This window comes from Martes martes (genome assembly GCF_963455335.1).
Source record: "Martes martes genome assembly, chromosome: 12".
NCBI lineage: Eukaryota > Metazoa > Chordata > Mammalia > Carnivora > Mustelidae > Martes > Martes martes.
The window spans coordinates 31,657,410-31,683,126 of record NC_137900.1 but is presented as its reverse complement, the minus strand read 5'-3'; the positions used below and the strand labels follow the sequence as shown (position 1 = coordinate 31,683,126).

Genomic DNA, 25,717 nt, shown 5'->3' with positions numbered 1-25,717 from the left:
AGCCGACGATGTGGGGCTCGATCCCAGGACCCTGAGATCATGACCTGAGCCGACAGCAGAGGCTTTAATCCACTGAGCCACCCAGGCGCCGCTCCATTTTTTTTTTTTTTTTTCAAGTGCAGAGTAAATTTCCTCGAAAGTGTTTTCTTCAAAACTGCAACTTGTCAAGACGAATACCTGTGAGGGGTGCACTAGTTGTTATGTTTGCTGACTTTACACTGTTCTGACATTGAGAATTATCTTCCCTCTCTTTGGATTTTATTAAGTTTTAAAGTATTTTAAGTAGGTGATGTTAAGCTTTAGTTCCATGACATTTCCTTCTGCTCTTTTTCACCCTCCCTTTCTTACACTGAGAGCTGAACAAATTTTTCTACTATTAAAGTTTGAATGAATTTTTAATTTGCTAATAAATATATTTTTAGATAGTTATATACCTCTCATTTCAACATCTGGACAAACTTGAGACAGATGGTGTAAGGAGTTCTTTGTAATTTGTATCTGTAATATGAAGAATTAAGGCAAAATTTATCCAAGGTTCATATACCATATATAGTCATAAATATTCTTCTATATTTTAGATGAGAGATATTTTATTTCTCTTCTATTGTATTCTTTTCTTTTCTTCTTCTTCTTTTGAGAGAGAGAGAGAATGGGGGTGAGGGACAGAGTGAGAGGGAAAGAGAAAGAGTCTTGAGCAGGCTTCATGCTCAGTGTGGAGCCTGACCTGGGGCTCAATCTCACAACTCTAAGATTGTGACCTGAGCCAAAATCAAGAGCTGGACACAATTGAGCCACCCAGGCACCCTTGTTTTGTTTGGTGGTGGTGTTGTTGTTTTGTATTTTGTTTTTAAGATTTACTTTATTTTAGAGTGGCTGGGAGAGGCAGAGGGAGAGGATCTCAAGCAGATTCCTCCCTGAGCATGGAACAAGATGCAGAGCTCCATCTCAGGACCACCTGAAATCCTGAACTGGACATTTAACCAGTTGAGCCACCCAGCCGCCCCACACCTGATTGTTTTACTTCTTTTTTTTTTTTTTTTAAGATTTTATTTATTTATTTGAGAAAGAGAATGAGAGAGCATGAGAGGAGGGAGGGGCAGAGGGAGAAGCAGACTCCCTGCTGAACAGGGAGCTGGATTCGGGCCTCAAAACTGGGACTCCAGGATCATGACCTTAGCAGAAAGCTGTCGCCCAACCAACGAAGCCACCCAGGCATCCATGTTTTATTTTTTAATTTAATTAACCAAGAAAGCCATTTTTTGTCAACAGAGGAGAAACTACAGAAGTTAATTGGCTACTTTTAAATTTTAGTGCTTTTAAAATACTAGTTATTTATAATGACAGGTATAAAATGGAAAAGTAAGAATTAATTATTTTAAGAGTTTAGGTTGTGATTGTGGGACATGATATTGATAGTCAACCATATTTGTACTTTTTATAATCAAACTAAAAAGTTTTTTTTTCAACAATCTTTAGCAACCATGTTCTATTTTTATTATCCAGAAAGGATACAGGAACTCAAATTGAAACAGAGAACTTGAGTATTTCATGGATTATTAAACTTGAATTTGAAGAATATGCTAAGAATACAAATTCTGTATACAAAAGAAGTACTAGTGGCAATTATTTAGGAAATACTTTTTTTTAAAAGATTTTATTTATTTATTTGACAGACAGAGATCACAAGTAGGCAGAAAGACAGGCAGAAAGAGAGGAAGAAGCAGGCTCCCCGCTGAGCAGAGAGCCCGATGTAGGGCTTAATCCCAGAACCCTGAGATCATGACCTGAGCTGACGGCAGAGGCTTTAACCCACTGAGCCACTAAGGTGCCCCTAGGAAATACTTTCAAAAATATATAATCAGGGGCCTATAATTGAGTTCTACTGAAATACAGAAATAGACATAAGTAAAATAAAAAATCAAAATATATTTTATTGCCCATATTTTCATTTTATTCCTAATTTTCTTGGAAAGTTGACAAGCAAAAGACATACCAAAATTTATACTTCATTCAGCAGAACCCCTGGGTCAGATGGTCATACTCATAAAAAATAGGTGGAAACATCATTGAGAGAACACAGTAAATAATGAAGGGAAAAAAAAAAGATTGGAATAGATAGGCATTTGCTAATGGAGAATGTTAACAGTATAATCCTTTAGGGTAATTATTTGAAAACATTGTATTTCTATAACAACCAAAAAAGGGGGGGTGGTCCTGAAGTACAATAATAAATGACAAATAATGAATAAATAGGATAAAGAAATCCTATATTGACCAGTACACATTGCAGGAGAATATCAAAGACTTCTGTAGAATCTGGGATCTGATGGCCTTTAATTCCCCTAGGCTAGAACTGCAGCCCTCCTTCCAGCCATCAACTCCAGGATTCCAAAAGTCTAGTCTCTGGCTCTTTGGGCAGGTCACCTGACTCTCTTGGAGGCCCATGATAAAAGGAACATTGATCCTGACCTGGGTACAGTGCCCAGCTGTTCATAGACTGGAGAGCATGCATTAGACTTCCTCTCTGCAGCTCTGTAGGGTAAACAGGAAAAATATAATAAATCAAAACCATATGCCTCAGAATGGGCCTGAAACTTTTGACTGTCTTGGCTTTGGTGGCTGAGAATGATGCAACAGGTGAGCACCCTCTCTTGGGGCTGGGCCTGCATTGGCACTCCTTGTGAGGCTATCAGCTAAATAATAAATGATTCTAGACCCTGTGGAGGAGAACAGTATGGCCAAAAACAGAACCACACATGCATGGGCTCAGCCTTAGGACAAAACTGCCCTCTACGCCAAAGGGAGAAAGGCTATGCTGGGATCCTGAGGGTCTGTAGTCTTGTTCTTAGAAAACCTGCTGGAGCAGGTATAGGGGCAAACAGGGGGAAGCCAGGTCTGGGTTGGTTCTTGGGTATGGCCCTACCTGGACTTGCAGAGCCCCACCCTGAAGGCTACAGAACCTTGTGCTCACCAGGTTTCAAGTGTGATTTCCATGCTGGACTGAAACCCAGCTGCAGATGTGATGACCTGGGTTCTGTAGAGGTCAGTTCTCTGCTGGACTCCTGGTCTCAACTAGACTCCCTGTTTGCCCAAATCTGCCCCAGCCCACTGCAGTGCCACATGTACCCTTGCTGCTCTGGCCATCAGGAGCCAGGCTGTGCAGTAGTTTCCATCTGTTAAGCAGACACACCCTCATACCAGAAGTCAGGGGCCCCTTGGGAGGACCTGGGCTCGGTTCCAAATTCCCTGAACACAGACAAGAAAGGATGATCCCAGCAACTTTCAAGAACCCAATATGAGAAAGAGGGAATGAAGATTGGAAGGCCACTTGTAGGTGGCAGAATGTCAGCCTAGAACTGCTGAGCTTCATGAGGAAGAACACACTATATAATTTGGGATGTGGCTGATCTCCATAATAAATCAGACACTGAGTACCTAGGCTCTCCAGGCCTCTCCACTCACACTTAAGAGGCTCCATATCAAGAACTCTAGGAAGGGGGGAGGAGTCAAGATGGCGGAGAAGTAGCAGGCTGAGACGACATCGGGTAGCAGGAGATCAGCTAGATAGCTTATCTAACCATTGTGAACACCTACAAATCCAACGGGAAATCAAAGAGAAGAAGAGCAACAATCCCAGAAACAGAAAATCGATCACTTTCTGAAAGGTAGGACCTGCGGAGAAGTGAATCCAAAGCGACGGGAAGATAGACCCCGGGGGGAGGGGCCGGCACCCGGCAAGCGGCGGAGCGACGGAGCACAAAATCGGGACTTTTAAAAGTCGGCTCCAGTGGGAGACATCGCTCCAGAGGCTAAACTGGGGGGAAACCCAGGCGAGGTCAGCATAACCCCAGGACCCGCAGGGTCACAGAAGGACTGGGGGTGTCTGAGTGCCGCAGAGCTCGCAGGTATTGGAGCGGGGAAGCCGGCTATAGCGACAAAGCCGAGGAGTGAGCTCTAAGCCCAGGGTTACCTTGTGCCGGTCGCAGGCTGGGTGGGCTCGGAGCGCGGCCGGAGGCCACAGAGACAAAAGCGACCCGGCGCTTTTCTCCAGCTCCAACAATTGACTGCTTTCCTCGAGGCGCGACCGCAAGCCAGGGAGGCGGGACTGTTGGGCGCTTTGCTCTGAGAGCGCACTGAGGAGCGGAACCCCAAGCTCTCGGCTCCTCCGGGCCGAGAGATTGGGAGGCCGCCATCTTCATTCCCGTCCTCCGGAACTCTACGGAAAGCGCTCAGGGAACAAAAGCTCCCGAAAGCAAACCCGAGCGGATTCCTTAGCCCGGCCCCTGGCAAGGGCGGTGCAATTCCGCCTGCGGCAAGGACACTTGAAAATCACTACAACAGGCCCCTCCCCCAGAAGATCAACAAGAAACCGATCCAAAACCAACTTCAGTCACCAAGAACAGCGGAATTCCACAGCAGGAGAAAGCAAATCCTACCTGGACAAAATGACAAGGCGGAAAAACTCACCTCAAAAAAAAGAACAAGAGGCCGTACCGAAGGCTGGAGACCTAATCAATACAGACATAGGTAGCATGACAGATCTAGAGTTCAGAATGACAATTCTCAAGGTTCTAGCCGGGCTCGAAAAAGGCATAGAAGATACTAGAGAAACCCTCTCCGGAGAGATAAAAGCCCTTTCTGGAGAAATAAAAGAACTAAAATCTAACCAAGTTGAAATCAAAAAAGCTATTCATGAGGTGCAATCAAAAATGGAAGCTCTCACTGCCAGGATAAATGAGGCAGAAGAAAGAATTAGTGACATAGAAGACCAAATGACAGAGAATAAAGAAGCTGAGCAAAAGAGAGACAAACAACTACTGGAACACGAGGAGAGGATTCGAGAGATAAGTGACACCATAAGACGACACAACATTAGAATAATTGGGATTCCAGAAGAAGAAGAAAGAGAGAGGGGAGCAGAAGGTATATTGGAGACAATTATTGGAGAGAATTTTCCTAATATGGCAAAGGGAACAAACATCAAAATCCAGGAGATGCTAAGAACGCCCCTCAAAATCAATAAAAATAGGTCCACACCTCGTCACCTGATAGTAAAATTTACAAGTCTTAGCGACAAAGAGAAAATCCTGAAAGCAGCCCGGGAAAAGAAGTCTGTAACATACAAGGGTAAAAACATTAGATTGGCAGCGGACCTATCCACAGAGACCTGGCAGGCCAGAAAGAACTGGCATGACATATTCAGAGCACTAAACGAGAAAAACATGCAGCCAAGAATACTATATCCGGCTAGGCTATCATTGAAAATAGAAGGAGAGATAAAGAGCTTCCAGGACAAACAAAAGCTGAAAGAATTTGCAAACACCAAACCAGCTCTACAGGAAATATTGAAAGGGGTCCTCTAAGCAAAGAGAGACCCTAAAAGTAGTAGATCAGAAAGAAGCAGAAACAATATACAGTAACAATCACCTTACAGGCAATACAATGGCACTAAATTCATATCTCTCAATAGTTACCCTGAATGTTAATGGGCTAAATGCCCCAATCAAAAGACACAGGGTATCAGAATGGATAAAAAAACAAAACCCATCAATATGCTGCCTACAAGAAACTCATTTTAGACCCGAAGACACCTCCAGATTTAAAGTGAGGGGGTGGAAAACAATGTACCATGCTAATGGACATCAGAAGAAAGCTGGGGTGGCAATCCTTATATCAGATCAATTAGATTTTAAGCCAAAGACTATAATAAGAGATGAGGAAGGACACTATATCATACTCAAAGGGTCTGTCCAACAAGAAGATCTAACAATCTTAAATATCTATGCCCCTAACATGGGAGCAGCCAACTATATAAACCAATTAATAACAAAATCAAAGAAATACATCGACAGTAATACAATAATAGCAGGGGACTTTAACACTCCCCTCACTGAAATGGACAGATCATCTAAGCAAAAGATCAACAAGGAAATAAAGGCCTTAAATGACACACTGGACCAGATGGACATCACAGATATATTCAGAACATTCCATCCCAAAGCAACAGAATATACATTCTTCTCTAGTGCACATGGAACATTCTCCAGAATAGACCACATCCTGGGTCATAAATCAGGTCTCAATCGGTACCAAAAGATCGAGATCATTCCCTGCATATTTTCAGACCACAATGCTCTGAAGCTCGAACTCAATCACAAGAGGAAATTTGGAAAGAACGCAAATACATGGAGACTAAACAGCATCCTTCTAAAAAATGAATGGGTCAACCAGGAAATTAAAGAAGAATTGAAAAAATTCATGGAAACAAATGATAATGAAAACACAACAGTTCAAAATCTGTGGGATACAACAAAGGCAGTCCTGAGAGGAAAATATATAGCAGTGCAAGCCTTTCTCAAGAAACAAGAAAGGTCTCAAATACACAACCTAACCCTACACCTAAAGGAGCTGGAGAGAGAACAACAAAGAAAGCCTAAACCCAGCAGGAGAAGAGAAATCATAAAGATCAGAGCAGAAATCAATGAAATAGAAACTAAAAAAACAATAGAACAAATCAACAAAACTAGGAGCTGGTTCTTTGAAAGAATTAATAAGATTGATAAGCCCCTGGCCAGACTTATCAAAAAGAAAAGAGAAAGGACGCAAATAAATAAAATCATGAATGAAAGAGGAGAGATCACAACCAACACCAAAGAAATACAAACAATTATAAGAACATACTACGAGCAACTCTATGGCAACAAATTTGACAACCTGGAAGAAATGGATACATTTCTAGAGATGTATAAACTACCACAACTGAACCAGGAAGAAATAGATAACCTGAACAGACCCATAACCAGTAAGGAGATTGAAACAGTCATCAAAAATCTTCAAACAAACAAAAGTCCAGGACCAGACGGCTTCCCAGGGGAATTCTACCAAACATTTAAAGAAGAATTAATTCCTGTTCTCCTGAAACTGTTCCAAAAAATAGAAATGGAAGGAAAACTTCCAAACTCATTCTATGAGGCCAGCATCACCTTGATCCCAAAACCAGACAAGGATCCCACCAAAAAAGAGAATTACAGACCAATATCCTTGATGAACACAGATGCGAAAATTCTCACCAAAATACTGGCCAATAGGATCCAACAGTACATTAAAAGAATTATTCACCACGACCAAGTGGGATTTATTCCAGGGCTGCAAGGTTGGTTCAACATCCGCAAATCCATCAATGTGATACAATACATTAATAAAAGAAAGAGTAAGAACCATATGATACTCTCAATAGATGCTGAAAAAGCGTTTGACAAAGTGCAGCATCCCTTCCTGATTAAAACTCTTCAAAGTGTAGGGATAGAAGGCACATACCTCAATATTATCAAAGCCATCTATGAAAAACCCACCGCAAATATCATTCTCAATGGAGAAAAACTGAAAGCTTTTCCGCTAAGGTCAGGAACACGGCAGGGATGTCCGTTATCACCACTGCTGTTCAATATAGTACTAGAAGTCCTAGCCTCAGCAATCAGACAACAAAAAGAAATTAAAGGCATCCAAATCGGCAAAGAAGAAGTCAAACTATCACTCTTTGCAGATGATATGATACTATATGTGGAAAACCCAAAAGGCTCCACTCCAAAACTGCTAGAACTTATACAGGAATTCAGTAAAGTGTCAGGATATAAAGTCAATGCACAGAAATCAGTCACATTTCTTTACACTAACAACAAGACAGAAGAAAGAGAAATTGAGGAGTCAGTCCCATTTACAATCGTACCCAAAACCATAAGATACCTAGGAATAAATCTAACCAAAGAGGCAAAGAATCTATACTCAGAAAACTATAAAGTACTCATGAAAGAAATTGAGGAAGACACAAAGAAATGGAAAAATATTCCATGCTCATGGATTGGAAGAACAAATATTGTGAAAATGTCTATTCTACCTAAAGCAATCTACACATTTAATGCAATCCCTATCAAAATCCCATCCATTTTTTTTAAAGAAATAGAACAAATAATCCTAAAATTTATATGGAACCAGAAAAGACCTCGAATAGCCAAAGGAATATTGAAAAAGAAAGCCAAAGTCGGTGGCATCACAATTCCAGACTTCAAGCTCTATTACAAAGCTGTCATCATCAAGACAGTATGGTACTGGCACAAAAACAGACATATAGATCAATGGAACAGAATAGAGAGCCCAGAAATAGACCCTCAACTCTATGGTCAACTAATCTTCGACAAAGCAGGAAAGAATATCCAATGGAAAAAAGACAGCCTCTTCAACAAATGGTGCTGGGAAAATTGGACAGCCACATGCAGAAAAATGAAATTGGACTATTTCCTTACACCACACACGAAAATAGACTCAAAGTGGATGAAGGACCTCAATGTGCGAAAGGAATCTATCAAAATCCTTGAGGACAATGCAGGCAGCAACCTCTTTGACCTCAACCGCAGCAACTTCTTCCTAGGAACATCGCCAAAGGCAACAGAAGCAAGGGCAAAAATGAACTATTGGGATTTCATCAAGATCAAAAGCTTTTGCACAGCAAAGGAAACAGTAAACAAAACCAAAAGACAACTGACAGAATGGGAGAAGATATTTGCAAACGACCTATCAGATAAAGGGCTCGTATCCAAAATCTATAAAGAGCTTATCAAACTCAATACCCAAAGAACAAATAATCCAGTCAAGAAATGGGCAGAGGACATGAACAGACATTTCTGCAAGGAAGACATCCAGATGGCCAACAGACACATGAAAAAATGCTCCACATCACTCGGCATCAGGGAAATACAAATCAAAACCACAATGAGATACCACCTCACACCAGTCAGAATGGCTAAAATTAACAAGTCAAGAAATGACAGATGCTGGCGAGGATGTGGAGAGAGGGGAACCCTCCTACACTGTTGGTGGGAATGCAAGCTGGTGCAACCACTCTGGAAAACAGTGTGGAGGTTCCTCAAAAAACTGAAAATAGAGCTACCCTACGACCCAGCAATTGCACTCCTGGGTATATATCCTAAAGATACAAACGTGGTGCTCCGAAGGGGCACGTGCACCCGAATGTTTATAGCAGCAATGTCCACAATAGCCAAACTGTGGAAAGCGCCTAGATGTCCATCAACAGATGAATGGATAAAGAAGATGTGGTATATATACACAATGGAATACTATGCAGCCATCAAAAGACATGAAATCTTGCCATTTGCGACGACGTGGATGGAACTAGAGGGTATCATGCTTAGCGAAATAAGTCAATCGGAGAAATATAACTATCATATGATCTCTTTGATATGAGGAAGGGGAGATGCAAGGTGGGGGGGTTTGGGGGGAGGTAGGAAAAGAAAAAATGAAAAGATGGGATTGGGAGGGAGACAAACCATAAAAGACTCAATCTCAAGAAACAGACTGAGGGTTGCGGGGGGGAAGGGGGACGGGAGAGGGTGGTGAGGAAATGGACATTGGGGAGGGTATGGGCTATGATGAGTGCTGTGAAATGTGTAAACCAGATGATTCACAGACCTGTACCCCTGGGGATAAAAATACATTATATGTTTATTAAAATAAAAAATTAAAAAAAAAAAAAAAAAAAAAAGAACTCTAGGAAGTAACACAGGACTCCCCAAACCCAGTCTCCCATCCAGAATGGCACCTTCAAATTGGCTGCACACACACAGACAGGCAGGTCCTGCTGTCTCCATATTCCAGGGCCCCACACCACTCTAGGTTGTGAGGTGAGGGGCCTGGAGCTCAAGGAAATGACCTCTGAGAGTAGCTCTGTTTTTCGACGACAAATGCAAATACAATTTGGATTCTCAAAATTAGGCAAACAAAAGGAAATTCTAGATTAACAGTGAATCATATCATTTTTCATAGAATACATGCATATTAAATAATGAAATAGTAAAGCAATTAAATCCCAGAGGCTTTAGATGTGAAATTAGAATGGAGTCCTCCACTGTTTAAAACACATCAGAAAATCATATGAGTCACAAGTCCAACTATATTTTAGAGGACTTTAGGCAAACACATGAAAGAGAGGTTATGAGTAAAGCATTACTCATTACTGTGGGGGGGACTCATCCAGTACTTTGAACAGAACTAATACAGTGCAACAATATCTGGTTCCAAAACTGTTACTTGCTGCAAATACAAAAGGCAGATCTTGAGCTAAGTAGGCCATCTTTCCTTTCCCACCCATCCTTCAGTTCTTGATTATGGTTCCTGTTTCTTCATCTTTTCATCTATCTTTTTTTAAAATCTCAAACTCAGGGCACCTGGGTGGCTCAGTGGGTTAAGCCTCTTCCTTCGGCCCAGGTGATGGTCTCAGGGTCCTGGGATCCAGCCCCGCATCGGGCTCTCTGCTCAGCGGGGAGCCTGCTTCCTCTCTCTCTCTGCCTGCCTCTCTGCCTACTTGTGATCTCTGTCTGTAAAATAAAATCTTTAAAAAATAAAATCTCAAACTCAAATGCCAAACTATTCAGCTATTATACATGCTATTGTTTTCTTAGTTTATTCTCTATCCAGCATGAAATTTATTTTTTTCTTCTGAAATTTTTTAATTTCCTTATTATATAATTGGTTTTATATTCCTCAATTGTGTAATATTTCCATCAGGTACTAGTTTTCATGCTTGAAATGTATGCCCTTCCATACTTTAATGCATATATATTTGTTTTATATTTTTAAATCAATTTTTAAAGTAACTTACTGATTGTAAATTCTGTTGTCAGCATTTTGTTGTGGTCAGCAATGAGGAGGGAAAAAGTAGAAGGAAAAACCTCCTTTTTATCCTCAAGAGGCTATAGAGAAACCTTCTCTGACTTCAAAAGGTGGCCAGTTTCTTTTTCACTCTTTTCTATAGACTTCAAATCCATAAGGCTTTAAAATTATTTCCTACTTGTGTTTGTGTATTTGTGTTCTGTCACCATATAGATTGTGAACTCTGTGAAAGCAGGGGCCATGTTTATCTTGTTCAAGGTCATGTCCCTAACATAGAACAAGCAGAAGCACTTTTGAAAAAGTAAATGAATGCATAATTCTGTTGATAAATTAGTATAAAGAACTTGGCATAAGAATAAAAAGATCTAGAGACCAGATAGAAGACACTTTTGCTTATATATTTTTAAAAAGATTTTATTTATTTATTTGACAGAGATCACAAGTAGGCAGAGAGGCAGGCAGAGAGACGGGGTGGCAAGCAGGCTCCCTGCTGAGCAGAGAGCCCGATGCAGGGCTCGATCCCAGGACCCTGAGATCATGACCTGAGTCGAAGGCAGAGGCTTAACCTACTGAGCCACCAGATGTCCCTTGCCTATATTTTTAAAGGGGATGTATTGTTTTCAAATTATTACAAATTTAATCAATAATGTTGATGTGGCTCTATTAAAAATGATACTTCTTATAAAAGGTTACAGAAAGAAAAAATAAAAAAAGATGTAGATATTTAGCATTCTGGTTGTTGGCTAAGAGGTAATTTAACCACTAAGAACATTATTCCATTCCATTGTCGTAATATATTTGTAATATATATAGACAGATATATGTCATATATAATATATATTTATTTTCAAATTAATTTTATTGGGTCATAACTCAAATAAAGTTAAAGCACTCATGTCTTAACACTTAGGCCTAGTATACTTAGATTAATTTTGACAAATGTATACAGTTGTGTACACACTACCATAGTCATGATATAGAAAATTTTCATTACTCAGAATGTTCCCTCAAGCCCCTTCGTGGTTAATGCTCACCTTCTTACAAAAGCAAACCAATGATTCGTTTTCAGTGGTTATAATTTAACTATTTTCAAATTTTATGTAATAATAGTTTATACTGTGTACTCAGTGCCTGTTTTCTTTCACTCAGCATCTTTTGAGATACACCCATCCTGTTATGTATATTAAGTACTTCCCTTTTGGTTGCTGAGCTGTGGTATGGATATACCAAAATGTATTTATTCATTCACTTCTTAATGGACATTTGAGTTGTTGTGATTTGGGGACATCTATGAATAAAGTTGTTAAGGACATTTGTTACATACAAATTTTGTGTGGACATGTGTTTTTATTTCTCTTGTGTAAATTCCTAGGAACGAGATATTTGGGTTGTATGGTAAATCAATGTCAAGCTGTTTTCCAAAGTACGACATTACTTTTTGAAAATTATTTTTTAATTTCAGCATAATTAACATACAATGTTATGTTAATTTTAGTCATACCAAATAATGATTTGACAATTTTCTACATTATTCAGTGCTTATCATGATAAGTGTTCTCTTAATCCCCTTCACCTATTTCATCCATATCCCCGCCCACCTCCCCTGTGATAACCACCCATTTGTTCTCCGTATTTTAGAGTCCATTTTCTCTGTTTCTTAAATTCCACATATAAGTGAAATCATATGGCAGTACACTATTTTACATTTTCATCAGCAACTTATGAGAGTTCTAGTTGTTTCACATCCTTACCAACATTTTAAGACTTTTTATTAACCATGAAAAACATCTTAAAAAAAAAGGTAAGATGACCCTCAGATCTAACATGCTAGGCTTTAACCTAGTTAAGTCCTTAAGGCTAATGGTTTCCAAGGAACAAACTTTCTTTTGTGCTGTGCAATAATAGAGGTTTGATACAAAAATAACTACACAAAGTGAAAAAAGCCAACAAATAAATTGGTATCTTCACAGCTAAATTCTTCACATTTTCTGATATATATTAAAAAGGAAAATTGGCAAATATTTTAGGTTAAGTACCAATATTTTAAAAAAAACAGACTAAATCCTTAGATTTACCAATTTCATAAAATAAAGTAACTTTATAAATTAAAATTTTATGAAATAAATATAATTTTATAAAATTTGTCAATCTAGACAATAAAAAATTTGCCAATCTAGACAATAAAAAATTTGCCCAAGTAGCAGATCTATTAGGTGGAGTCCAGGGGCCACATTCTAAAAAATAAATTTATGGACTCTAGAAAATAAGTTTAGTGACACAATGAATAGCTATGCAAAGTGTTAATAGTGTAAAATTGTGTGGTGGAAATAAAAATTCGGTGATCTTTGTCCTGAAGCATCAAAAATACCTGAAATGAGGATGGCCAAGTTTCAGTTTACCATTGTAAACACATGGTAAAGATTGTGAAATCAAAGGGAGCAGATGCTTTCTATTCCAGTTTCCAGACTCAGGAAAGAAGAGCTGTAGATGTCACTACAGTGAATGAGAGTGAGAAACTCTAAAATCAGCTGTATTTCTCCAGATCCGGGGGTCCAGCTAACACACAAAAATGCTTAGAACCAAAGAGCTGCATAATCCACATTTCCTCAAAACGATGTTAGCATTTTCTAAATCCTCCTCTACTGTGTCTGCATGCATTATTTGACAGTTTTCTGGAAGTTTCATCAGCGCCACTTGCACATCTGTGGTACAACATGTCCGTGCAGAGCAGAGTGCAAGTACCTGAGAAATCGGGCTCTTCAGGTTACCAGACCTGGTCACGCCTGGCGACTGGCAGGTACAGTCGGAAAAGGAGGCACAGCAGCAAACTGAGAAAGGAAGGCCACTTGCAGCTGTTTGGGAAATGCAGCAGTCAACGTGGTCAGGGACACAATGAAAGACCAGTCTTGCGCCAGAAATGATTATGAATTGGCCTCAAATAAAAGGCAGCAATTATGAAGTCCCTGGATCATCTAGATCTGGGTGTTCCCTATTGTGCCTGTGGTGTGAATACAACATAGCAGCTGTATATATTTGGGAACACTTCCAGAAATGTTATCTCTGTGGTAGTTTGTTATAAAATGTATGAAGCTAAAAATATAATCTGTGAAGAGGAATCGCTATTAGGGGTTAACATTGTAGAACGACTACTTTGGAAGAGATCTTTTTTCCTTGAAGTATTAAGAAGTCATCATGTAATTGCTGCTCCTGCACATTTGTGTCCTAGAGTGCTTAATTCATTGAAATCAGCATGAGGCCAGTTTTAAATAAAAATTAATTTTAAATCCAAATTTAGGAGGTTTTTGATCTCTGCTTCAATCTCATTACTAGATATTGAGCTAAATCCAAATTTATAACATATCTTAAGTATCATGTAAAAATATTTCATCTGTAGATTAAGAATCACTTCATTTTCAGCAAAATGTTTTGATGTAAAAATTTGAATACAAAAGGAATCTATTTTCGTTTTCTCTAATTTTTGACATCCACTTCTTCTGGAAATATACAAATGGTAAAACTTAAAAAAAAATTTTGATAGGTGGGGCGCCTGGGTGGCTCAGTGGGTTAAAGCCTCTGCCTTCGGCTCAGGTCATGATCTCAGGGTCCTGGGATCGAGCCCCGCATCGGGCTCTCTGCTCAGCAGGGAGCCTCCTTCCTCCTCTCTATCTCTCTGCCTGCCTCTTTGCCTACTTGTGATCTCTACCTGTCAAATAAATAAATAAAATCTTTAAAAAAAAAAAGAAAAAAAAGAAAATACTCTTACTTAAAAAAAAATTTTGATAGGTAAATCTTACTAAAAATAAAAGATGGCCATAGAGTTTGGAAAAACTAATATATTGTAAATAGATTGATCCCCCTTGATTTCTTATACTTAGGAAAATGTTCAAGTTTACTCCATGAAAATTACACAAATCTAAAGCAACATATGACAGATGAATGTGTAGTGATTAATACAAATGTTTCCTTAATGCATATTTTCATTGTCATTTAGCACAGCTTATTGAACTGTGAATTACTAGTGAGGAACAACGCATTCAACATGTTATAGTAATAAACTACTTATTATGGACATTTCTTATGTTTCCAGACATTCTGACCACCCTGAGCAACATTAATTCAAAAGACTAAACAATAATCATTTGTTTTAACACTGTTAAAATGTCAATTTGAAAAATATATTTTCCTGCATAAACTTTTCCTAATTGAACCCATTTTGTTCTGATCAATAAATTTGTCTTTATAGTTTGCACTATAAAAATGATATGGTGGAGTATTAGATGACATCCATGACCATATTCCATCATTTTATGATTCAATGATATCATAAAGGAATAAAGTTGAAAAATTCATAGTTATAAATTGTTTAATTTTAAAGAAAAAGTGATTTCTTGGTGAAATAAAGAAAGTCAGCCCTGCTCCTCTTAGAGAAAAAACTATGATGTCATCATCCCAATGTGAAGTCTGAGAGACTTAACCAGTAATACATGTTTGACAGCGGTCATTGAAACTTTATCAAGACAAGGACAATAGGTTGGGTATGAGCGGTGAGAAATAGGTAGTCTCACTGTAATGTACCCTTTGGAAAGCACTGGATATATAATAAGTGACACTTTTCATTATTCGTTGTAATACAAATATTGATTAAATGACTAAATCAATTCAGATATTAATATAGCCCTTTCTCAGTAATTTTATTAGGCCATCTGTATATCTCAAAAATACATATATTTTGTCATATTTCAAATTCCTTTAAGCAATGTGTTCTTTTTTAGCCCTGTAATAATATAAAGTAGATATTAACTGCCTATCTTAGAAAATGTGCGTTTCATAGAATTAAAAATAAATCCTTTTAAGAGCCTGTCCTTTTAACTATGTTAACTGAACATTAGGACTGTGTCATATCCTAAAGACATGTATAATATTATTGTTTAAGGGTACTACATTTGAAGGAATAAAATAATTTTGTCAGAAATATAATTTTGCCAGATGATGTAATAGGAATATTACCAGGAATTTAACGTATTTGTGAAAAATCCTCACAATTGTTAGCTTGTTAAAAAATAAAACTCCACAAACTGTTAAGTGAAAAATACTGTGCTGGTTACACAGACCTCTGGGAGGCAAGTGAGTATCCAGATGCCTCTTTTCTGGTTTATTTCATTTCTAGTGTCAGTTTGTTGCAGGTCTTCATTATGTTTCCAAAGTAAATAAGTAAGCCATTTCTCCTTCAGGCCTTGTCCCCAAAATAATTTAAAAAAATAAAATGACAGTGACACCATTTAGCTGGATAATAACTAAAACTGGACAAATAAGATATTTTCTCTCATTGGAGACTGTTTCAGTTGTGTTTAAAATTTGTGATTCTCAAGTTAATGAACAACTGTAGAAATTAACTTTGCAAATCTACATGTAGAATGGGTAATTTTTCATTCAGAAAATTCCCCAAGTATAGAACCCCATTTAGTACAATGCTGACGATGTCTGATTGATGCTCTCAAGGGGGCACAACTGACAATCCCTCTTGTGTCGCCAAGTTTGCTAAATGATTTCATATTCACCAAGAAGGACTTGTCAATGGGTGTCTGCTTGGGATGGATGTAAGGTCTCTGTGAGGTCTTTGTGTCAGTCTCTGTGGGGTATCTGTATAAGGTCTCAATGTGTCAGTGGAAGATCTCTGTGTACTGTCTGTAGATGAAGTCTTTCTGTGAGGTTTTTATGAGGTCTTTTGGAGGCTGCATGAGGTCTCTGAGTGTTGGTTTCCATATAAGGTTAGTAATAGAAAGTACCTTTGGCAAGTTTCTGAGAGATTTGCTGTCAGGTCTCTGGAAAATCTCTGAAATCCGTGCTAGGTTTCTGTCTGAGGATCTGTGGGGCAACATGAGGTCTCTATGTGAGGTCTCAGTGTGAGGTCTCTGTGGAGCAACATGGTAGGGAGGCACTGTGGAAGGCGTCTGTGTGAGAGGTCTGTTGAGAGTTGTCTCTGTAAGGTCTATGTGTCAGCTCTAGAGGGAGGTATCTCTGTATGTTGTCTCTGTGTGAAAGATCTCTGTGTGTGTCTCCATTTCTGCCTTTACTGAACCTTATGGAAATCTGAACAGCAGAAGGGTAAAGGCACTTGTTTATTTTTTTGCTGTTCCATCAGCATCCTTGTCTGTGACACTTCTTCCAACAGGGGCCATGTGGTCCACCTTTAGCTTGTATTCCAGTCCCAGAACCCACGTCTCAATGCTCCTAGAGGACCTAGCAGCAGCCAGGCTCAAGGTCCCCACTCTGTGCCACCCTCTCCTGAGCTCCCGAGGGCCTCAGGTACTCTGTCTTGGGTTCCAATCCCTTCCCACAGGTCTTGTCTCCATTTTCATTGCTGAACCCACTCTGGAGGCTTCCTCAGGAATTGGGGCCCAAAAGCAAGACCCGGTTCTAGGGAGAAACCAGTGACACAATCAAGTCTATACCCAATCTGCTTCTCCACCCCAGGTCCCAGTCCCAAATGCTGGGCATCCTGATAGGCATGGGGGATAGGGCCCATACTTTTGTCTTCTGGACCAGGAGTGTCTTCTGGAGCAAGACTCTCTACCCTGGGAATGATGCCCTCTGCAGCTGTGCACCATGTACCATGTGTGCCACAAAGCACAGAATTACTCTAGAGAAGTTGCTTAGCAACCTTCTTTCCCATATGGATAGAGGCCAGAAGTGGAGAGAACAGTATACCACTCCTGGACTGCACTTCCCATTTTGAACAGGTCACTTCCATGCTCTCTCCAACCCGCTTTGATAAATCCTGTCTAATGTCTTCATCTTCTGGGCTCTGGTGTGAGCAAGAACTGGGAGCCAGACATGATTGCAGGTCAGTTTCTGTGCCTTTTAAGTCCCCACCATTCCTTGAAGAGCAGTCCTTGGGTCATGTGTTTAAGTAAAATTCAATAGACTGGGAGTCACAGCCCATTTCCTGAGTCTTAGATTTTCCACGTATTATTGTCATCCCTTCTAGAACTCAAGAGGTGATGATGATGTATAAGCTTATTAAATATACTATTGAGATTAACCTTCCCTAATTTGCTTTGCTTCTACAAGTTGGGCCATCTGTTTTGGACATAAATGTGGCTTCCCTAAGTCTGTGATCTTAGAGCTGTATGGTGGAGACCTTGATGGGGTATGATGATCTACCGGGCCCTTAACCTTTCCTTTACTCCAGGCCTTTAGGTGGGATATCAGAGGGCTTTTCATTCACTGCACATTTATGGGTACCATGTGCCACTTTGCCTTCTTCTTTGGATCCAACCTCTTCAATTTGTCTCCTACATCCCATTCTAAGTTCAAGTGTTTAACCATCAGACAGTTACTACACCAGGTACACTCCTGTTCAGAACTCCTTCTCTGGGGTTAACACAGAAGGAAAGTATGTGGCCCTTGAATATTCATTTAGGTGGAGGTGAACACAACTCTCAGCAACCTCCCTGCTCTTCCCCACTTACATACTCACGGAGCTGGAAGTGCCACTGTCATCACTGGAAATGTAGGAAAGGCAGAGGTGGAAGACAGTGACACTGTACATTTCATTAAAGCTAAGCTAAGAGGGTTTCATAGGGTCTATCTCAACCCCAGATCTTTATCAGAGCAGGGGTTCTCAAGGGTAAGTATCATCTATTCTTCACCAAGAGATCCAAGGACAAGATATCTTCTGCTTCTGAACTTTAGGCCCAGTACCCTCTCCCAAACTTCAATCTACTTGATTCTGACACTTCCTGGAGCCTGAGTGGGAATGTCCAGCCCTGTGATGCCTCTGTAAACTTATCCCCTACAGCTTTATAAAATTCAAGTAGTAGAACTTTATAAAGTTCAAGGTAGAGTGGAAGCAGGAGAAAGACAAGTTGAACCAGATCTTAGGGTAAGTTCTTCATAGGTATTTCTCATCTTTTTAGAGTAGTTTTTGTTTGTATAATGACAGTATCATGAAAAAAATGAAAAGATTCAAGATAAGGAGCAAGCCTACAATGCCCACAGCCAAACACCCTCCATCTCCATCCTTTCTAGAACCCAAAGCATATGCCAAGCACAGCACAAACAAAAGCAACCATACTTCTCTCTTATGTGGGGAAAAACGTATATATTGGGGAATATTAAGTATTTGGATGTGCTAAAGAGAAAAAGTTTTCTCCACATGGACTTTTTTTCTTGGAGATATTTTCCTACCAGGAAAGACTAAAGAAGCATTTTATGGTTGACTAGACAAGATCCCTCCCTGAAGAAGACAGTGCCGTGGGCAGTGTTGATGGTGGCCTGGCACACCTGGCATCCTTGGCCCATACTGGCAGGGACTGACTGGAGACAAAGTCTTCTTGGGAGGCAGGGACGGGAAGTGCTTCAGGCCCAGCTGCTCATCCTTGAATCTTACACTTTTCAAGGACTGTTGGTGTCTGGCCTGCCTTTCCCTGACAGAGCTACTTGGGTCCTTGGAGGTAGCTTGGTGACCGTGAGCTGTATAACTCATTATTCTCCCTTGCTCTGGATAGAAGGGAAGTCTGTGGTAGCAGACATATCCACATACTGGGGCTTGGAGTTCCTGTTTGTGCTCGTTTAACTTTGTGGTATGAAGTCCATGGTGAATTACCATTTTCTCCTCTAGAATTTGTCCAACAGTTGTCATGAGTGCCTGAGCCTCAGGAGTCTCACTGGCCATAATTGACCTGCTTTTGACTGGTCCTTGGCTCTGAGCAGAGGCTATTATTGGCTTGCATTTTTGCAGAGCATTCTGACCTTTGACTTTCTCACTGGGGAAAATCCATTGAAAAAAGCGCCTCACCCTTTTTCTGAAGAGGCTTTCAGAAGGACCCTGTTTCTTCTCTGGTGGGACCTGAATGTATCTGCTCCTAACAGAATCTGTTATTCCCCTGACTGGGGCAGGATGACACATACACTCAGCTTGAGAGGTCCTCAATTCCTCAAACTGTTCTTCATTTCCTGAGTTGAGCCTCCTATAGTCCTCTCTTTTATTAGTAGGGATGGTCATCTTGCTCTGGCCCTTCCATGAGTCCTGAAGTTTAGGGATCATGGGCTCTTGCTGCCTTAGGCAGCTCCTTTGGTCTGCTATGAAGCCATATAGCATCTGGGAAGGTACCGTGTCTCCAGTAGCTACTCTCTGGGGATGACACTGCGGCACCTGAGAAGCCAAGTTGTCTGCAGCAAGAAGCATGTTTGTAGAATAGTCTTGAAGCTGGTTCTCTGACTTTGTATTCATTTTGGACTTAAATTCACTAATCTCTTCATTAAGGCATGTCTCTCCAGGATCTTGGAAAACAGACATTCTAGAATGTTTTTTACTGGTATCTAAATTCCCCATATGCATATTTATGGTTTGGGATTTTGTGAGCCCATTGTTTCCCAAGCACATAGGTTCCGCTGCCTTCCTATCCTTTTCAGTACTAAAACATTGCGATCCTAAGCTCATCTCCAGCATTGCTACCCTATGGCAGGGGTCTTGTGAGGCCCAATCCATAATCTCCTCTCTTGGCTCATTCTTGGCCATTGTTGAACTGGGACTCAACTCTAGGCTGTTCCTCTCAATGCATTCCACAGAACTGCTCTGCTGAGTGTTGCCCATGAAGTTGAGTGTGAGGGACTGAGAAGGTGGCCTGTCCTCCTGTCCAATCAGAAAGGCTTTTAAGGGCCCCTTGTTTTCACCAGATGGGGCCCTTCCCAGCGCCCTCTGGATTTCCCCATACATAGGTGAAGGAGCAAGGAAAGGCCTTTCCAGGGTGGAAACTGATTCTTCTATTATTGCCTTCTTTCCCAGACATGCCTGAGAAGGTTTTCCCAGGAATTCAGCAAATTTGATCATTGAGGGGGCCCCAGACACATAGGTGGCTGCTGGGGCAGAAGCAAACTGCAGTATGGGTAAGGGTTGAACCTTTTTCAACTTAAAGAGATTTATGGGTTTGAGGACCTTGAGAGGTAGACTCCACCTGTGCCTCACCCAAAACCTTATAATATGTGCTTCCAGCACTTCTTGAATGTCTGGACGGAGGAAGGAAACCCTGTGAGAGGTGTTTACATACGGTCTCCAACCCTTCAAGATTCCTAGATTTCTGATTTCCATGTCAGTGTTGGACTTGGGAAAAGCATGGTTGACAGCAAGACCGGTTTGGTGCACGTTCATAGGCATACGTTCACTGATCTGCCCCAACTTCCTGCTCAAATTGCATGTCAAGAGGTTTTCTAGATTCTTATCTAAGCTTCTTAGTAAATCACTTCCTGAGTCACTCTGTGACAGCCCCAAGTCACTTTCTGACTCCTCAGAGCCCACTCCCTGAAATCTCATTAGTGAGTTCTCTGAGGTCCTGGAGATATCTTTTGGGACCTTCCCCAAAATATACCCCAACCCCTTGCCCATGCCCTGGCTTAGTTGGAAACCCACTTTCTGTGTATCCTTGCTGCTTTTACCTGCAAATGCAGAGGGCTGTGAGGGTCCATGCTTACCCTTTACCTGACATGTCCCTGGTAATTCACCCTGATGCTGCCTTAGTTCCAGAGACTCTTGGATCTTACGGGGCAACTCCCAACGGTGTTGAACGAGCCACTTTTGTAGGTGTTGCTCCAGTTGCTTACGGAGCTCAGGACTGATTGGAAAATTCTCAGGAAGGATGGAGACCACCCAGCTGTCTTCAGGAAGGTTGGAAGTGAAGACACTAAAGACCTCTTGAGATCTTTTGATTACAGAGGATAAAGCCCCACTTTCTAGTTGCTCCTGCCACAAAGGCCGTTCTGGGTGTTGAATCTCAGTTGGGATGAGAAATTGTGACTTATCCTGGGCTATAGGGCAAGATATTTGACAAGCTCTAATCTGAGGTGAGGAAGAAGATGATAGGATTGGAAGAGAGGACTGGAGATGATCCTGGGTCAGGATCTGAGTGAGAGGTGGGTGTTGGAATTGGGGTATGGTTGAAATCAAGTGTTGAGATTGGAACTCCAGTTGGGATTGGGGCTTGGACTGGGAAAGCAGTGGAGATAGTTTAGGCTGCATTTGAACTGGGCAGGCACTTGAGATTCCATTGAATAAGAAAGAAGAAGACTGTAGTGCTGAAGAGCTTTCAGAGATCCAGGCAGTAGCCACCAGAGATTCACTGTGTAGAGAGGGGAGGCCCCAAAAAAGTTGGTTATATTTCTGTTGTAGATGGTGCCCCAAAACCTTAGGATATGAGAGCTTCTGAGGACCAGGCAACTGCTCTGGTTTGCCTTTTGTGCTCCAGAAGTGTTGGGGGCTTTTCTGCTTAACATCCAGTGATTTCAACGTATTTCCCAAAGAATTCAGGTGATAGTCAGGACTCATTTGTTTTGGATATGATCCATCTTTTTCTTTTTCTTTCCAAATGTTGATCTTGATGCCCTCTGTGACTTGTATCTCCAGGAACTTCTGGTCATCAGAGCTGAGCAAAGATGGACTAGCAACTCCTAGTTTGTCAGTGGGGTTTCCCCAGAATGAGGCCTCTGGTGAGTGGTGGGAAAGGTGTTCATGTTGATACTCATAATTTGATGAGGTTGAGAGGCACAAGGCTTTAGCAGCAGTGTGCCACCAGGACAGGGCTGAAATAGGACAGCTTGAGGAGTCAAGGCCTGAGGTGGTTGGAATAGGAGAAGCTGACCATGGGGTGTAAGATGACCTATGTGTAATGGTGCCCAGTGGGAGTGTCTTTGAGTCACACTGAGGAAGGGTCCGAATGGAGTCTGAAGGTTGTGGGGCAGAAGAGGTGGTCAGTGGTAGAGGGCAGGCCTCTGAATTAAGGGAACATGGAGGGGGAGGGGAAAGAGCTAGAGGCTGGGGTAAAAGGGGAAGAAAAGTCTCTGGTGGCCAAGAGACACTCAGAGATGAGTGGGAATGAACAGAAACTGAAGAGGTCTTTGGGCCAAGAAGTAGAGGGCACTGGGTCAGAGGAACTGGGGTAGCCAACAAGGACATGGCAGGAGCAGCAGCATCCACAGGCTCCCCGCATGGCTGGTGGGCTCCAGCAGGCGCTGCTTTGTTGTACATCTCACCAGAGAGATCTTGACATAAGAGCTGATGAAAGCCACCCTTGTCAGGAAGCCTCCCCAGGCAGCTGCAGGAGACAGGAAGCACAAGCTGTAGCTAGAAGCTGACCGGGCAAGGTGGGCAGGGCAAGTTGGGCAGAGGTAAACACCTGTGACCCACAGCCCTCCACAACCTCCATGCTGACTTCACACTGCTCCTGCTATTCCTAACTCCAGAGTTTCACCCACACCTTGTTCCCATGGCTCCCCTTCCCAGGGTTCCCTGTGGTCCCAGAGTCACATCATAGGCTCTGGGGCAGAGGAGGATCAAGGAGAGGGGGAAAGATTCTTCACCTTTGCAAAAGTGAAATCAGGCTGCGAGCTCCCTCCAGTTCTTTCAGGCAATTTCTGCAAGCTGGAAATCAGGAAACTGGGTTACAGTGGTGAAAATAGGGGCCTAAGGGTTTTACAGAAGACTGAGTGCAATATTTCTTTAGGGTTAAAGTGTTGGGTGATTAGACCATGGAGCCCAAGCATCAGTGCTCTAAGCCACAGGATCCTTCACAGTGACGGCAAGGCCTATGATGCGGGAGTGCTGCACTCTTATCCATCACCCCCCGGAGCCCTCACAACTGCCTCATTGGGGAGAAAGGGTAAGGGTCACAAAGGAATCTGAGCAAACTTAAACCACTTATCTACAGTTGGACTTGGAGGTTCCACCTTTGAATCCAAGCATTATTGGTCCACTACAGCCCACACACCCTTGCCAGGTAACACCGATTTCAGCCCCAGCAGCTTCTTTCTAAGCACAGAATCTGGAAAATATACAGTATCTGATCTCCTTCCCAGGACCCTCTTTGAGGGCTCTGTTTCCTGAGGGATGGTCTCTGCACCTGGCATGCTCAGAGACTGTGGAGCTGGACCCTCAGGGGCAAGGAGGATGGAGGATAACTTGGGGCATGCAGGGCTAAATGGCATAAGCTTACCTTTCAAAGCTCCACTTTTCTTCTTACTCCTGCTCCTCTTCCTCAGTTCCACCTGATGCTAATAGAAAAGATGAAAGGCTGGAACTCAGTTATCTCTTCTCTCTAGATGGTCTGCAAGTGCTCACTCTTCATGAACAGTATGAACAACTACATTATACATTTATACATCTAATGGGGGTCTGTGGTTTTCTTTCCTTTCACTCATTTTTTTCCTTTTAAAGATTTTAATTTATTTATTTGACAGATAGAGATCACAAGCGGCCAGAGAGGCAGGCAGAGAGAGGAGGAGGGGAAGCAGGCTCCCTGCCGAGCAGAGAGCACGATGCAGCGCTTGATCCCAGGACCCTGAGATCATGACCTGAGCCAAAGGCAGAGGCTTAACCCACTGAGCCACACAGGTGCCCCCTTTTACTCATTTTTAAAGTGGATAAAAATATTTTAAATTTTTATTTGGGACGCCTGGGTGGCTCAGGTCATGATCCCAGCGTCCTGGGATCGAGTCCCACATTGGGCTCCTTGCTCTGTGGGGAGCCTGCATCTCCCTCTGCCTCTGCCTGCCACTCTGCCTACCTGTACTCTCTCTGTCTCTCTGACAAATAAATAAAATCTTAAAAAAATTTTTTTTTTCTTTGAAGAATGCAAACCCAGATTTTCTATGTCAGATCACTATGGATTTCTTTCATCGCTATTCCTCTACTCAAGAAGTTTACACATTCTGAGAACTTCAGGTCCTTCTCTGCTCCATCAGATAAGACTCTGTTTCCCAAGCTCAGAGCCCCAATCTAGTCCCTTAGAGGCTCTTCAGAGATCAGCACTGCCTCCAGATCGGCTCTGACACAGAGGAAGAGCTTACCCGAGGCACCTGCCACAGGAAGGGGAAAGTGGCTGGTTGAAACAATGCTTAGCAGTCTGTCTTCCTGCCGAAAATGAACTCTTTGTATACAGCCCTCACTCACTGGTCACTGTTTGTAACTTTGCCCTGGAACCCTCTACAACATCTGGACTCTGGATCTGAGATCTTGGGATAGAAATCCTTGTGCCCTCTCTAACCCCTGCTGGCCTGGCTTGTCCCTAGAAGGATGATGTTCTATTCTGAGACTTCCTATCTCAGAAGTTTCTCAGGTGATTTAGAAATGTGAATATAAGAGATAATCTCTGTTAGGGTTTAGCCAAAGTTTCCTTACCTTCCTGGTGCTTCTATATTTCCTAGCTGGCGGTAAGGATGGATTACTCTGAAAGCAGGGGAGTAACAGAAGAAAGAGGCCAAGTCCACATAGGAAAGCAAAGATGGTATCAATCACCCAGGAGGTGGGACTGGAGCTCAGCCAGGTGGTGCCAGTGCTTCTCAGAGAAAAGAAATTCTCCATCTTTGGAATCATGCTGCTGCCCTCAGGCAACTGAGCGCTGGGACAGAGCTCAGGCTTGCATCACAGAGCTATGGCCTTGTCACAAAGGGTTCCTGAGAATGGGGGAGGGAGCAGTCAGAGAACAGGTTGGACCACCACCCCTCCCCCACCATTCAGCCCCACAGAATCCTGCAACATCCTGGGCCTTTTAGATTCCTCCTTCCAACTCTACTCGTATGTGAGAGACATCTTTGCCAATTTTCCATTAATTCCATCTGGAACTCAGATATTACATGGTCCCCTTTGTTCATTAACTATCTTGGCTTAAAACCCACCCTTGAAAATCTGAAGTTGACCCCAGAATTTTGGCTATTTTCCAAGAAATTTTACTCTCAAGATTTTCTCTGTCTTCAATTCCAGCTTCCCATATGTTTTTGTCTTGTATAAACCCAGGTACATAACTTAAATTTCTTTTGCACTTCTTTAGTTTTATGAATTTTAGTGTTTTGTCTCATCTTCAGGAAGACATACACAAAATAAAATAATTTATTATTCAAGATTCATAAATCAACATATGAAAGTTATAGGTAAAACTTCAAGTGATTTTTTTTAAGCTTGTAGTTTTTATAATTCTGAAGTTAGTAAAGTTTTAAATTGGACAAAGACTTTTGGGACATGCTGGATACACACACATGTGCACAT

General features: G+C 41.6%; 1 protein-coding gene across 1 annotated transcript; it reads right to left on the bottom strand.

Annotated features, from left to right (window-relative positions):
- Positions 1-18,895: 18,895 nt before the first annotated feature.
- On the bottom strand, positions 18,896-25,036 carry LOC308353453 (spermatogenesis-associated protein 31A3-like; the record flags this gene model as incomplete). The annotated part of the gene is made up of 5 exons (XM_080820291.1): positions 18,896-19,985; positions 20,070-22,772; positions 23,038-23,098; positions 23,670-23,727; positions 24,854-25,036. 5 exons carry the CDS (start codon positions 25,034-25,036, stop codon positions 18,896-18,898), a joined length of 4,095 nt encoding a protein of 1,364 aa, XP_080676417.1.
- Between the last annotated feature and the right edge of the window lie 681 nt (positions 25,037-25,717).